This window comes from Mus caroli, unplaced genomic scaffold, assembly GCF_978045245.1.
Source record: "Mus caroli unplaced genomic scaffold, Mus_caroli_1 scaffold_18, whole genome shotgun sequence".
In the NCBI taxonomy this organism is placed as follows: domain Eukaryota; kingdom Metazoa; phylum Chordata; class Mammalia; order Rodentia; family Muridae; genus Mus; species Mus caroli.
This window is the reverse complement of record NW_028227273.1, coordinates 27,610,505-27,623,936: the sequence shown is the minus strand read 5'-3', so window position 1 is coordinate 27,623,936 and position 13,432 is coordinate 27,610,505. Positions and strand designations below refer to the sequence as shown.

Sequence of the window (13,432 nt, the reverse complement as noted above, 5' to 3'; positions counted from 1 at the left end):
CAGGCTGCGATGCCTTTCTGATGGTTTGCAACAAGTTAGCCGTTTGCATATTGAACAAGTGATTAGAAATGTTCACCCATCAGAAAACAAGTAGATGCTCTATCAGCCTTTCCGCCTTGCAGCTCAATGAGAGGTGAATGTTTGGCTTTTATTTATGCTCTGGTGCACTGACATAATCATTGTGATGCAGCGGTGTGTTCATCCAAGGAAAGTTCCAGAGCCTTCACCTCCAGCAGGTCTCCGGCTCCTCCACCCTCGTTCATTTGCTCCTGATGTCCTGAAGTCATCATTCACTCTGGCTGCGAGGCCGTGTCCCCTGCTCTGGTCCCCACGTCTACAGGAAGCTGCAGCAGCATCCTGTCCCTCCCCTTGCTTGTGCTTCCTGTAAAGAGTCAGAAATGACTCATGGGTAATTACCAGGCAATGGCTGGATCAGATTGCCAAGCAAGTTTTAGTGACTTCTAGAGTTCCATACCTAAACCCACGATGCCATATATAAGCTCCTGCCCATGGGCTGTCCGGGTAACTGTATGCTACACACATACCCAGAGTGCACGGCACAGAATTTGCTGTGCTCCAAAGGGTTAGCAGGAACTTTGATTTGATTTGCAAATAACTACTACTGCTCAATTTCATCTCTCTACAGAGACTAAGTCAGCATATCACACAAGCACAGAGGCAAGAGGAAATTGGAATGATTGTCCCAGACCAGCCTAAAGTTGTCTATGGGTCACGCGGAGTCACACAAAAGTACAGCGACACTGCAGAGTCAGCAGCCGACACAGAAGAGCTTAATTCTGTAATAAGGAGTTAGCTGATAACCTATGAAGCTGGTGGAGATCTGCTAACCATCGTCTCCTTCCATGGCTGTAAATTAATGAGCCCGGGATGCTTTCTGGCTCAGGCAGGTGGTTTGGGGACACAGCTAGAACTAGTGATTAGTGGTGGGTGAGGGCAAGAGAAGAGGCAACGGGGAAAGCGGCTGGATCCTGACAAGTCCTCTGTTTCTGAGAAAGCACCCACTGAATGTGTTCAAGGCAATCTATGGTAGCCGCACAACCCCTTTCCTTTACCTGGAGTGTTAAAAGCCAGAGGTGCAGCGATCGTCTCCGGCGGCCAATCAGAAAGCTAGGCTCTAATTTCAGATACACATGGCTACACTTCAAACAAAGTTCTGACTGTCACACAATGGGTCACCCCAGAGGAGTCTCTGCCTCTTTAACTATTGGTGGATTTGAAAGTCCTGATAACCACTCTTTCTTATCGAACCCTACAAGGGGCTGTGGAAACATCGAGTGCACAATGAATACTCCAGTGTAAGGGCCCTGTGTTAATATGCACAAAGTGGTGGCTCCTTCTTAGAAGTGATAGTATCTTGTACACACTTCCAACCCTGGAGAGGTTTCTGATGGCTGGACACTACAGTTTAATTCAACGATTTAATTCAAACTTTACATTAAGTAAAAATGTAGCAGTCATTTTCGAGCCATCTCTCCAGCCCTTTCTTCTGTCTTTAAACCCTGCTGGCCAGGTCTAGTATCTTTCCCAAGTAAAGCCATGGTGGTCCCGCACCTGTGGTCCCACTTAACAGTTACCATGGTTACTCCATATCTGGATGCTGATGAGGCAAACATGGCATCTAAGGAAGAAGTCAATGCTCTCCAGTTCCCTCTCAGCTCCAGTGAGGGGAGTCTGATCATTTCGAGTCTTTATCCATGTTGTTTCTTAGATCCTCAGGCCCGTTAGAATTCCCTGGAGTATTTGTTCTAACAGAATGCTAGGCCCTGACCCCAGAGGTTCTGGCTGAAGAGATGAGAACCTGCAAATTTCCCATCCTCCTGTATACTGCTGCTTCTGCTGCTGACCCATGGACCACACTTTAGGGTGCCCTTTTCTGAAACAACGTGTCTCAAACTGTGGCCACAAGACTTTGTACCTCCAGGCCCCTGGTTCTATGCTGAAGGTGAAGGCCATCGGAATCACATCACCCACTGGTCTGGAAATGATGGGTCAAGGTGGTCCTTCCCAACTCAGAGCCAAGGAAATCCAGGAGGCTACAGGGTTCCCCTTGCAGAAGTGATGTTTACCATTTGCATAAACACCATGCTCCACTGTTTCAGGAACCCACTTGTCTTCAATAACAGTAGCAGTGCTAAATGCTGTCCACAGGGCCCATCCATCTTAGTAAATATTTTTCGCTCCTCATGTTTTCTGCTTTTATTCCTCTCTCTCTCTCTCTCTCTCTCTCTCTCTCTCTCTCTCTCTCTCTCTCTCTCTCTCTCTCTCTCTCTCCCTCCCTCCCTCCCTCCCTCCCTCCCTCCCCCCTCTCTCCCCACTTCTTTCTCTCTCTCCCCCAGGTCTTTACTTACACTCAGGACTCCCCAGGTGCCAAAGGAAAACACGGTGCCTTGTGGAGCAGGAAGTGTCTTGGCTACACCCTTCCTTCTCCCCACCCAATGCCGATAAGCTCTACTTATTCCACCCTACCCCGCTCTGAGTTACAGGGTGAATTCTGGATTTCTGATGACTAAACCTAAAACCTCTACAAGTATTTTAAAAACCAGAGAAGCCTTGTCCCCTCACAATAGCAGGCTTATAGCATTTTGTCTCTTTTAAAAAATGTTTGATTAGTGAGTTGGAAAGATGGCCATAATTAAACCTTCTCTGGCTTATGAGATAAGCCCATTAGCAGGGCTGTGTTGTATTCATAGAGATAGGAAGACAGAAAGACATGAAAGGGAGAAAATTGGTGGAAGAGTGGGTTAAAAAAAAATCTTAGAATGAAAGAAAAAGACATGGTAAATGTTACCTAAGAATATTTTACATTTAGGAAAAAAAATGTTCTTAAAATGTATTTGACTCATGGGGCCAGAAAGATCGCTCAGATGTTCTGAGCACTTGCTGAACAGAGAGGAACTGAATTTGGTTCCCAGCACCTACACGGCTTGGTTTAGAACCCACTGTAACTTCCGCTCCCAGGACATGTGGCGCCCTCTACTGGTCTCCTCGGGCATCAGCATATACACCGCTGACTTACCATTATCAAAACGCATTTAACTCACTTAAAATTCCTGCCCATCCTCCTGAAATGAAAAGTATATTTCAAATATTTAAATAATATAGCATCTTAGGAAATGTCACGAAATTTAAAGCATAATCTCAAAGAAAACAAATATTGATCTAAACCACAGCTGTTCCACCAGACTGGGTAGGGCACCTTAATAATGCCAAAAAACCACGATGGTGTGTGGGAAAACTTAGATATATCCATAGATTCACGTAGACAAATGTCTCAGATGTTGATATTCCAACACCAACTTCTCTCAAAGCTAAAGACTGTGATTCTCTCATACAGGGCTCACGTAATCTGAAGACATAATTAAAGACAGCGGTTCCTTAAGGAAAATCAGAAATATTCCAGTTATATATCCAAGTATTCATATTTCACCATATGTCAGGAACTTCCTATCTGAAAACCCATAAAATAACCCCACACAACATAGACTAAAACCTGTAATTTTCTACATCAGAACAATTTATTATGCTCAAGCAGTTCTTCATAAGCACATAAACTCCAAGGATATAACGCTATAGTAATTTCCTGCCACATTCCTTTCCAGCTCACCGATTGATACTTGAAGTATCTCTTCCTATCAATTATCCAGTGATTGTAGCACAAAAATGTAAAAAAAAAAAAAAAAAGTCACGAGGGTAGTTATCCAAAACAGACAAAACATTGGCCCGCTAAACAGACCCGCTGCCTCTCCTTAAACTCTGCAAGGCTGAGGTTTGAAGTCATTTTATACTTATAGAGAACTGCAGACACTGCACAGAGAGCACGAGTGTCCCCCTCACTTCCCTCGTGGCTGTGCCTTACATAACAGGGAAAAATTACCTAGGTTAACAAATGAGCAGCTGGCAGCACAGGGCCCTCACGCTCAACACACATTTCAGCAGACTCCCACAGGTTCCCCCTAACGTCCCTGAAAGATTCAAAACCGAACTTGCGTGGAGGGCCAGCCGGTTCACAAAGTTGGGCTGGTTTAGTGATATCCCCAATACTTGACTAGAAACAAAGAGCTAACTCTGTCCTGTGTCTGCAAGCCAGGGCTTTCCAAACTTCACACATCAGCCCGTGTAGAGAACTAAGCAGTTCACTGCCCAACCTTACTACAAGTTGGCTTTTTTAAATGGGTCAAAGAGGAATGGCTGGCCAACTCCTTGGCTCCTCATCATGGAAAAGAGTTGCTTAAGCCGTGTTATTTGCCCGTCCTTTCGCCTTTATTATATGCCTTTTACAGACGTTGTTTTTGTTCTTTTTAATAACCTAAACTTAAAGACAGACAGTTAACTTGCTATTTTGCCTAGCAATTTGATAGGGGGAAAAATGAAAAATATGTTTAAGTTAAACACTCATGGATTATAAAATCCATGTGGGTCCAAATTTTAATTCTTTTTTCCTTATACTGAGTCCATTTTGAAAATCTAGAAGGGGTAGCGGGGAAGAGCCTACCTCACTTCTATAAATGACTGGTAATGAGTCTCAACTCCACGCCCATTCTAAGAGGCAGGAAAGCCATGGAGGAGGGCAGCAAAAATGAGTGCATAAACTCATGGTTTCATCCATGAGGTGGGCACCAAGAGGAAAATGTCAGCTCAAACTGTAGGAGGGAAGGGGGCTGGTTATAGAACCCTGCGCTTTGAGCACTCAAGTCAAGGCCTTTGCCACTGAGCTATAAGCAAAGATTGTCAGGGATTCCTCCTTTCTCTCTCTCCCTCCCTCCTTTCCTCCCTCCCTCCTTCTCTGTCAGGCCAGTCAGTTACACAGTTTCAAGGCTTGCCAAAGGCAGTGAGTGACTCACGCTAGTAACTTATAAAATAAACAGTGAGTGCCCGGTGTTAGGTCCAAGATTCTAAATTAAGTGTTATATGGGAAGATGGGGCGGGGGAGGGCTCAGCCCTCGAAGGGCTTACAGTAGGATGTTTCACTGTATTCCTGAACCAGTGTAAAACAGCCAGATGCTGCAGAATTGTATGAAAGGGAGATGCTGGTGCCACAGCATCCAAATTAACCTTCTCAACATGCACATAATAAACCCTACAACCCTCAGTCTCCCAGGGCAGTAAGCGCCTAGCCTCTGTTTTCCAAAAGCCAGCATGAGGGAGGGGGCCATGGGAGGTCCAGCAACAAGTCTGAGTTTTGCAAACAGGAACCTTGGCAACTTCAAAGTTTTACATTTTCAACATCTCTCAACAATCGTTTTTACACGGCCTTTCATTTCCCTTCTCCCCGCTAACATACAAGGATAATTCTAGATTTCCAAATAGAAAAGGAAAGGTGTTTCCATCCATATCAAAACACAAATAGAAATGACTCCCCCACCACCACCACCAAGAGGAAAATAAGGGTAAGTGTTAGCTAAAGTTTGTTTTGCTAGTTAAAAGGATCCTTTAAGGATCTTTAAGAAGGATACCACTGAACCATATAAATACTTTTGCCCACCTCCTTAGACAGGATTTAAAACTCTGCCACAATGACACTTGACACAGCTTAAATTTAAACAAACCCCATCTAAGAGACTTAGGCATGCTAATAGGGAGAAAACATCACCTAGGCCTTCAAACTTGGCTTTTAATACCGAGTTATGGGGCTTCCAAAGTGACACACGTTTACTTTATTATTTACTAATAAGAACACAGCCAAAATCTGTATCCACTTTATATCAGACAGCTGTGTGTGCCTGCATCAACACCTCGTCAGCAGTGAGATGTCCACACTGTTAGGGAGATAGTAAGTAAGCTAGAGGAAGCGCGTTTCTCTACCGAAGTTGTCAGTTTGGGTTTCGTTCAATGCATTGCACAGCTCAGTATCAGCTCCGCTCCCTCTCTACCACCAACTATGCGCAAGGGTCTTGCTGCTCAGCACCAAGCCTGATGTAACCTTTTGTGCCTGTGAATACAAAGGACTAGCATCCCAGGATGCCCAGAAAGGCAAACCTGATGCTTCCACTGGCCAGAGGTCTATGTGACTTTAATGTCTGTAAACGGTACTCCTTACTTTAATGAAAGTTCCTTTCACCAATATTCCTTTTAAAAACAAATTTATTCAGCCTTCCCGAAAACACATAAAACCCCGTTTTGCAATTCTTGTTCAAGGTTAAATGCGGCCTTTTTATTAAAAGAGAAAGGTAACACTCCACTGCCACCATTGTGTGTGGACATTCGTGAAACTAATAAACACGAGGCAGTGTGCGCGTGTTGTCAGCGTTTGCCAAGCATCCACGTGCGTCGTCCTGGGACAGAAGATACTAGAAGCCCTGCTACTCTGTGTCACCCACCTTCGGTTTTGCTCCTGACCCCTGACTCTTGTCCAGATCCCTCTGTCTACACCAAGAGCTCCTCAAGGCTCGCGAAGCCTGGGTGAGCACAGCCTCTGGTTGGCTTGATGCACACAGCCAGTATGCGCCCCCTCCTTTCAGCTAGGACCCCCGCGCAGCTGAGCTGGGTTAGCAAGCTGTCCCGACCGGGGCTGCACACCTTTAGGGAGGCCGAGGGTGGAATCTGGGCGCTCAGCCACAGTGGCGAGGGCTTGGGGAGCAGTAGATTCCTCTAGGATCTCAGAGACCTCCCGCGGTGCAGAAAGGGAACGCTGGCACAGCGAAGCCGCGCCACATAGGGGACCCGCTGAGGTCGCCCACCGCGCCGGGCAGGGGGCGGCAGGGAGGTCAAGTTTGGGGTGGTTGCCAGCTACACCACTAGGTTTGCAGCTCGCCGCAAGCTCAGCTGAGCACTGGCAGTCCACCGCGGCTGCCTCCAGGGTCGAGAGGCCCGCTCAGCGCCTACTCCCGGCGGCTACAGCTGGGAACTTCAGGCAAAGTTTTCTGCCTTTCCTGCCCAGGCCGCCCAAGAACACTGAGCCCCCATGCACAAGTCCAGGCCCTGTGGGCACAGGGGCCGAGATGGAGGTCCCTGTTCCTGAGCCTGTGCTTGTTCTGCGGGCTCCTGCGTGCGCTGTACGGACTCCGTGGCTCCGCAGCTCTTTCCCTCCGGCCATCCGCCAGCCCGGCTCACCCGCTACGCGATGCCGGGTCTTCCCTGCCCCTGCCCGGCCCTGAAGCTCGCCTCGGACTTCTCCTGCCCGGGTGTCGCCTACGTCCCAGGCGCCCCGGGAACGGTAATGGTGTCTCGCTTACCTGAAAATGTTTCTCCGGCCGCAGTTAGCAAAAGTCCAGCTAAAGTCACCAGGCAAGTCCCAAGTGTCCTCATGGTGCTGAGTACGCGCCGGGCCGCCTCGGGGCGGCGGCGGCCGGTAGCCTCGGGAAGCCAAGGGAGACCCGAGCCTAAGCTGCAGGCTGCCAGGGTAGACGCGACAGCAGCGAAACACCAGACCCCAAAGTGACAACAGTTGCACAAGTCCGAAGTCCCGCGGCTCCCGGGCGTGGGGACGGCGTCCTGGATCCTCCTGCCCTCCCGCTGGCCCCCGCTTAGAGTCTGGCGCCACCGGGAGAGAGAGCGGAGGGCGCGCCCGCGGAGCCCAAATCCTCGCTGGGATCCAGTGATGAGCCCGCCTAAGCGCTACCCCTAATCGGGACCGAGCCACCCGCGGCGCCGTGGCCGTGGCTGTGGCCGTGGCTGTGATCGCGCGCTTGCAGCCCGCCGCCTCTCCCACAGCCCCAGCCACCTCGGGCAGCGGCGCGCCGATGGCCGAGCCCGCGCAGGCTGCGCGCGGGGCTCCTGCTCCGCGACTGACTGGCGATGCCCCGCAGGCCGGCTGGAAGGAGCCCACGTCACGGCCGGGCCGGAGCCGCCGCGGCCCGCTAGAGGGCGCGAGCGCCCGTGTCCCCGGCCCCGGGCCAGCTCGGCCTGCGCGGCGCCTGCGGGCTCTGTGGGGCGGCCACCAGCAAGATGCGGGCGGGACCCAGCGGGCAGGAGCAACCTCCCGGGGCGCCACCCTCGACCCTAGCTCGCCTCCGCAGCGCCTCGGGTTTCCCACGCTGGCCTCGGGGACAGGGACCGCGCCCCAGCCAGAAGTTTGTCCCGGGTCACGGGCGGCGAGGAGTTGGAGCGCGCCAGGCACGGGGCGGTAGTGTCCCCGGCGGTGGCGGCTGGCTTGCGAGCGCCGACCAGGAAGAAGCCAGAGCCGCCAGCGCCCAGGGCCGCTTGATCTGCTGCTTGCAAGGGACACACAAACCTCTGTGCCCCAGCCCCGCGCCGGAGAAGCGGGATGCGCTTCTGCCGCTTCTCTGCGTGGTGTCGCCGCCAGTGCGGCCCGGAGCTCGGAAGGCAGCAGTTGCATGGAACCAGGGATTGGGCAGAACCGACGATTTCTGCAGCTGGTGCAAATGGAGAGAGTGAATCAGTGTCTTGAAACATTTTAATTTGCCGTTTGGGGTCTGAGACGACTATTTTATTAAGTGAACACAAACGCTATTAATGATTAAATTAAAAGTCAAATTCAAGTTTTTATTTTATTTTATTTTATTTTATTTTATTTTATTTTATTTTATTTTATTTTATTTTTTTAAAAGCCGTTCTTCATCTTGCTCAGAGTACCGCCATTAGGGCACCTGTAGGTTCTTTACCAAGCTAACTGCAAGCCACGCTGGTTAAACTAAGATCCCAATTTGTGTTGTGATACATGCAAGTAGGTTAGTGCTCAACAGCGAGGAGCCTAGAGCTCTTACATTGCTTCCCCTGGGGGACCTTTACACTGTCTTTGGCTGCTTAGTGGTGCTTTAAAGACCAAAGAAATAAGTGACTCTCCCACTCCTCTGGTTTAAGGCTCTCTGGTGGCCCCAGAACCGGCCAAAGACGACGTTTGCGATCATCTTCCAGGACATATGTGACCCAGTACTTTTATGTCTTCCAGACCCAACACATGACCAGCTTGTTTTCATGCAGGAGTCCTCATGATGCCTTCCATTCATAAATCTCAGTGTTAACCATTCACTTGCCACTATCCTATGCCATCACTAGCCTTTATCTGAAAACGAGCCTGCTGGGTTTATCCTGAACTTGGAAGGGAATTTTTGAAGTCTCATACTTAATTCAAAAGGATCAACAAGTGACAGAGGTCTAATCTGCCACTTGATTTTCTTGATGAAATTATACCTTATAAGATAATTGAGATTTGCTTTTTTAAAGTGAACGGTGACAGACACGCCTCCCCCCACCCCATTTTGATGCTTGTGGGTGCATCCGTAAAAAAGGTAAAAACCAACTGCGGTCTCATTGCTTCCCTGTAACATCTTTATGTTGGATGAAGAGATTGATATCATGTAAAAATCCATTCCTCAGATGTGTCAATTCTTAATTAATTATGTGTCAATTCTTTCTTTAATTAATAATTAATATTTTTTTACATTCCAATTGCTGCCTCCCCCCCCCCCCCCCGCCAACAATACAATTACTGCAAACCACAGAGGAGGCATTGTGCTAACTGCTGAAGGCTGTTTTAGGCTGGTGGCGCCTTCAGAAACAGACCCTGGGCTAGGGTGACTTTGACTTGAGGTGATTCCCAAGAAGGAGAGAAAAGAGAATGGGGACAGAATGAGGACAGTGTCTGGTGTACTTGAGAAGAGGATGCCAACTCACTCCCCTGGATTTAGGTATCTAACTGCTGTCACCACAGTCTACCCTAGTTCTCCACAGAAAGCATTTCTTCCCTCAGGACTTAAAACCTCCTGGGGGCTCTGTGAGTTTCAGCTGTCCCTCTGTTCTTACAGGTGACAGTTCTGAGCTAACTGCACTATTTCCAGTCCATGCTTCAAAGAATGATGGGGGTTTGGTTGTGGCACCCTCTGATTCCTAGGGAACACTGTTTATTTACTACCTCAAAGCCACCTTTGGTCTAAATAAAAAGAAAGCAGGGCTTTCCCATGGGGTTGTCCCTGCAGGAGCCTCCCCAGGGAACTTGTCTTTGACTTGTGTTTTCAGGCTGTAGAGAATTCTCTGTTCAGTCTAACCACTCTCCGGTCACTCCTGCCTCTCTGGGGACAAAGGTGACATTTGCAGAATGGTTGGCCAGAATGAGGAGTGCTGTCAGGCCAGTTTCTAAGACGAGTGGGTTCTGGGAGAATAAAACCAAAAGCCCAGTCAGTGTCTGGGTTACCAGAGGTTGATCAGGCTGGCAAAGGCGCCTTCTTAATACAGCTTGAAAAAGAACCAACCAGCAATAGGAAGCTTCCTTTTCTTTTTCTCTTTCTTTTTCTTTTTTTTCCTTTTTCTTTTTCTTTCTCTTTTCTTTTTCTTTTCTTTTTCTTTCTTTTTTCTTTTCCTTTTCCTTTTCTTTTCCTCCTCTTCCTCTTCCTCCCCCCCTCTCTCTCTATACACACACACACACACATACACACACACACACTCACGCACACATCGATAGGGCTTGAACTCAGGGCTTTGAGCATGCTCCGCACATGCATATATAGCATTGTGACACTCGGGCCCTCCGAGGCCCAGGCAGGAAAGGAGGCCACCTCTCTTGGTTTGATTAGTGGGCAGGGCCGCTGCTGAGATGTGCAGGGACACTACTATGGACCACAATGATTCTGATGCTAATTTTGCTTCACATCTGTAAAAGTCAAAATGTCATTGGAAACTAACCTGACCATAGCCCGGGTATCCCCCCCTCCATACTCTGAGTGTTAGCTACACTGACTTTGGAGGTTAACCGCAGGCAGAAAGTTTCTAAGACATGCCAATTACCCCAGAGGGATGGCTCTGTTTTCCCGGTCACTTCCATGTGATCCAAAAAAAAGAAATTCCCATTGTTTTTATGGATTTTTCTTTTCTTCTTTCAGCCTTCCTGAAATAGTAAGTTCCCATTTTTACACACTTGTTTGGATCCTGAAAACATAGATGGGGATTGGAAATGCATACTGTATAGGTTACATAACAATATGTTCCCTTGAACGAAGTATGTCAAGGAAGGTGGGAGGAGGTAGCTCTGAATTTGAAACTTGTACCTTGTCGTTTTGTCTACAGTGCTTTGTGTTCTTGGCCGGTCCCATGTGCACACCCACCCAGAAGCTATCTCGAATCCTTGAATAGAAAACACATACACACACACACACACACACACATGCACATGCACACACAAGCTATTTTTAAAATGCCTTGGCTGCCTCAATGACTGGGCCCTCCTAATCCTTCCCCTGCTACCCCATGCCCAGTCAGGAGGCTATGTCCCCCAAAACTTCCATGACTTGTTGGCTTTATCTCACCCACTACCGTGTCCCCTTCTCCTCTCCCAGTCCCCCATGTTCTCTCAACTACCTGTTCAACTCTTAGTGTCCCACCCTGGTGCTCAGCCATTTGCCACTGGCATCTCTCTTGACAGATCAAATGCCAATTGGAGGTAAGGATCTTCACATAGACCCCCCAATCACAGCATCAGAACCACCCTCTAAAGAAACTCACTGTATCAGGTTTAAACAACAACAACAACAACAACAACATGCCTGGCTTGCACAGTGGCATTCTACCAGAAAACCTGGTGTGGACTCCGAGACAGTGAGCAAACATGATTCATTATTATAATGGTCTCAGGGGGGAGAGAGCTTTAAGCAACAGTGTATCTTAAACCCTAGCTCCTAGATCCCATCTCTTCTTCGCCTCTGGGACTGTGTGAGCCCAGGAGTGTCAGAGAGAGGGAATTGACCATGTGACATGCAAGCTCTTGGACTCATACACACTTAGCATATGCAACGTCTTCCACTTGACTCAGCTGTGGGCTGTTTGTTTCTTAGATACATTGCTGGGGATCAAAGTCTCCCCTATGCTTGGCAGATGCTGTACCTCCAGGCTTTACTCCCAAGCTCTATCTTCAGGTGTGAGGAGAGCAAGCGGATTGCCTCACCCAATGTGTACCACATTCCACAGCCGCAGGCTCCTTAGGAATGCGGTCATGCTCCATTTTCTGCAGCCACAACCTCATAGATCAGGCGGTTGCAAAGCAAGTTCATAGCAGCTCTTGTTTCTGAGGAACAAGGTCACGGGTCGTACCTAGTGATAACCTGCTTGCTGGCGAGAGGCAGAGAGGGAGAGGCATGCAAATGTCTTCTCCCATCATTCCTTCCTATAAGGGATGTGGGTCTGTGGGCAACACCCTAGCAACACCCTGGGGTCATCTCCACCACTGAAAACCAGGTCAGCAGCATTCAACCACAGGGATGACCCTGTGGTCCGTCTCTTAACCTAGTTATGTGGCAACGTCCCCTTCTACAAACAGGACAGTATGTTTCTACCCTCTTTCACTCTCCTAATAGAGATTAAACTCTTCAAAGTGAGCAACCTCAGGCAGAGGTTATGAATATGAACAACCCATATTCAGCCCACCGTGAACGAGTCTGAGTGGAACCAAAGAGGACGAGACGGAGTAAGAAAGATGTCGTTGGCTTTTCACGGGGCAAGAAGAAACCAGCTCACCTCACCGTTCTCCATGGAAGGCCTGCTGGCACCTGAACATGAGGACCTCTTCTCCGTGGGTGGTCACATCCTGCCAAGGTCAGAGCCTGCCATTGACAAAAGACAAGGCCCATCCAGGTGGCGTTCAAAGCCACCCGTTTCCAAGTGTTCAAATACCCAGGTAGAATCACCAGCCACGCCAAGGGTTTTTATCTCTATGCTTTGCCCATAAGGTACCATCAGAGTACAAATAAACATCCCACCATGCTTGCCTGGCACGGGGGTGGCGGATTACAGACTCTTTGTTGACCTCCAAATCATTAGAAATTGATAGCACTGGGTAAGGCATTCTCTGTTTAAACACAACTTTCTGGAAAATGAATACAAAGGTCCAGATTTCAGAGCTGATCATTAAGCGGGATACAAAGAGCCCAGGCTAATTCCAGGCGCCTTGCCGCTAGTGGATCTGTATGGAGCCTACCATGCAGGCATTAACCAAGACCCTCCATGGTTTCCCTTCCCCTCTTAAGGTATGGCTGCTCTTTTGCTCAATCCTCGCCCACGATGGGGTCAGACATGAGGCCGAGCCAGGGGAAGTATCATCCCGGGAGGCCTCCAGAACTGTGAGACGAATAACCTCTTTTCGTGATAAAGTATCCCACCACAGGTACGTTGTTATAGCAATACAAAATAACCTACGATAGGATCTTCTGTTTATTTTTTTTTTCCAGATGGAGGCTGGAGGCTGCCATTTGCAAAGAGGAAAAAAAATTTTTTTTAATCTAACATATATGTTATTTTTTTTCCTGGTGTCAACTTTCATCTTCTTACAGTTTTAGGTAGAATGGTTGAGTACATTGATAGGTTCTAAGAATGCCCTGCATAACCATAAAGATCTATAACAAGTGGACTCTAGAAAGAAATCTCCATATTCTAGAAAATGTGATTTTTTTTAAATTTTTTTTTACATCTGTGTTTGAACCTGTGTTCCTGGGGATGATAGTGACCATCTAGACAGTCACCAGCCCCA

General features: G+C 48.4%; 1 protein-coding gene across 4 annotated transcripts in view; it reads right to left on the bottom strand.

Moving 5' to 3' along the window:
• Ptprm (protein tyrosine phosphatase receptor type M) overlaps positions 1 to 7,536 on the bottom strand; it is a 688,723-nt gene extending 681,187 nt beyond the window's left edge. For all 4 annotated transcript variants that reach the window (XM_029470944.2, XM_085832583.1, XM_085832584.1 and 1 more), the window contains exon 1: positions 7,194 to 7,536. In XM_029470944.2, coding sequence (XP_029326804.1) covers positions 7,194 to 7,266 — 73 coding nt within the window. In that variant the 5' untranslated portion in view covers positions 7,267 to 7,536. The remainder of the gene's footprint in view (positions 1 to 7,193) is intronic.
• Between the last annotated feature and the right edge of the window lie 5,896 nt (positions 7,537 to 13,432).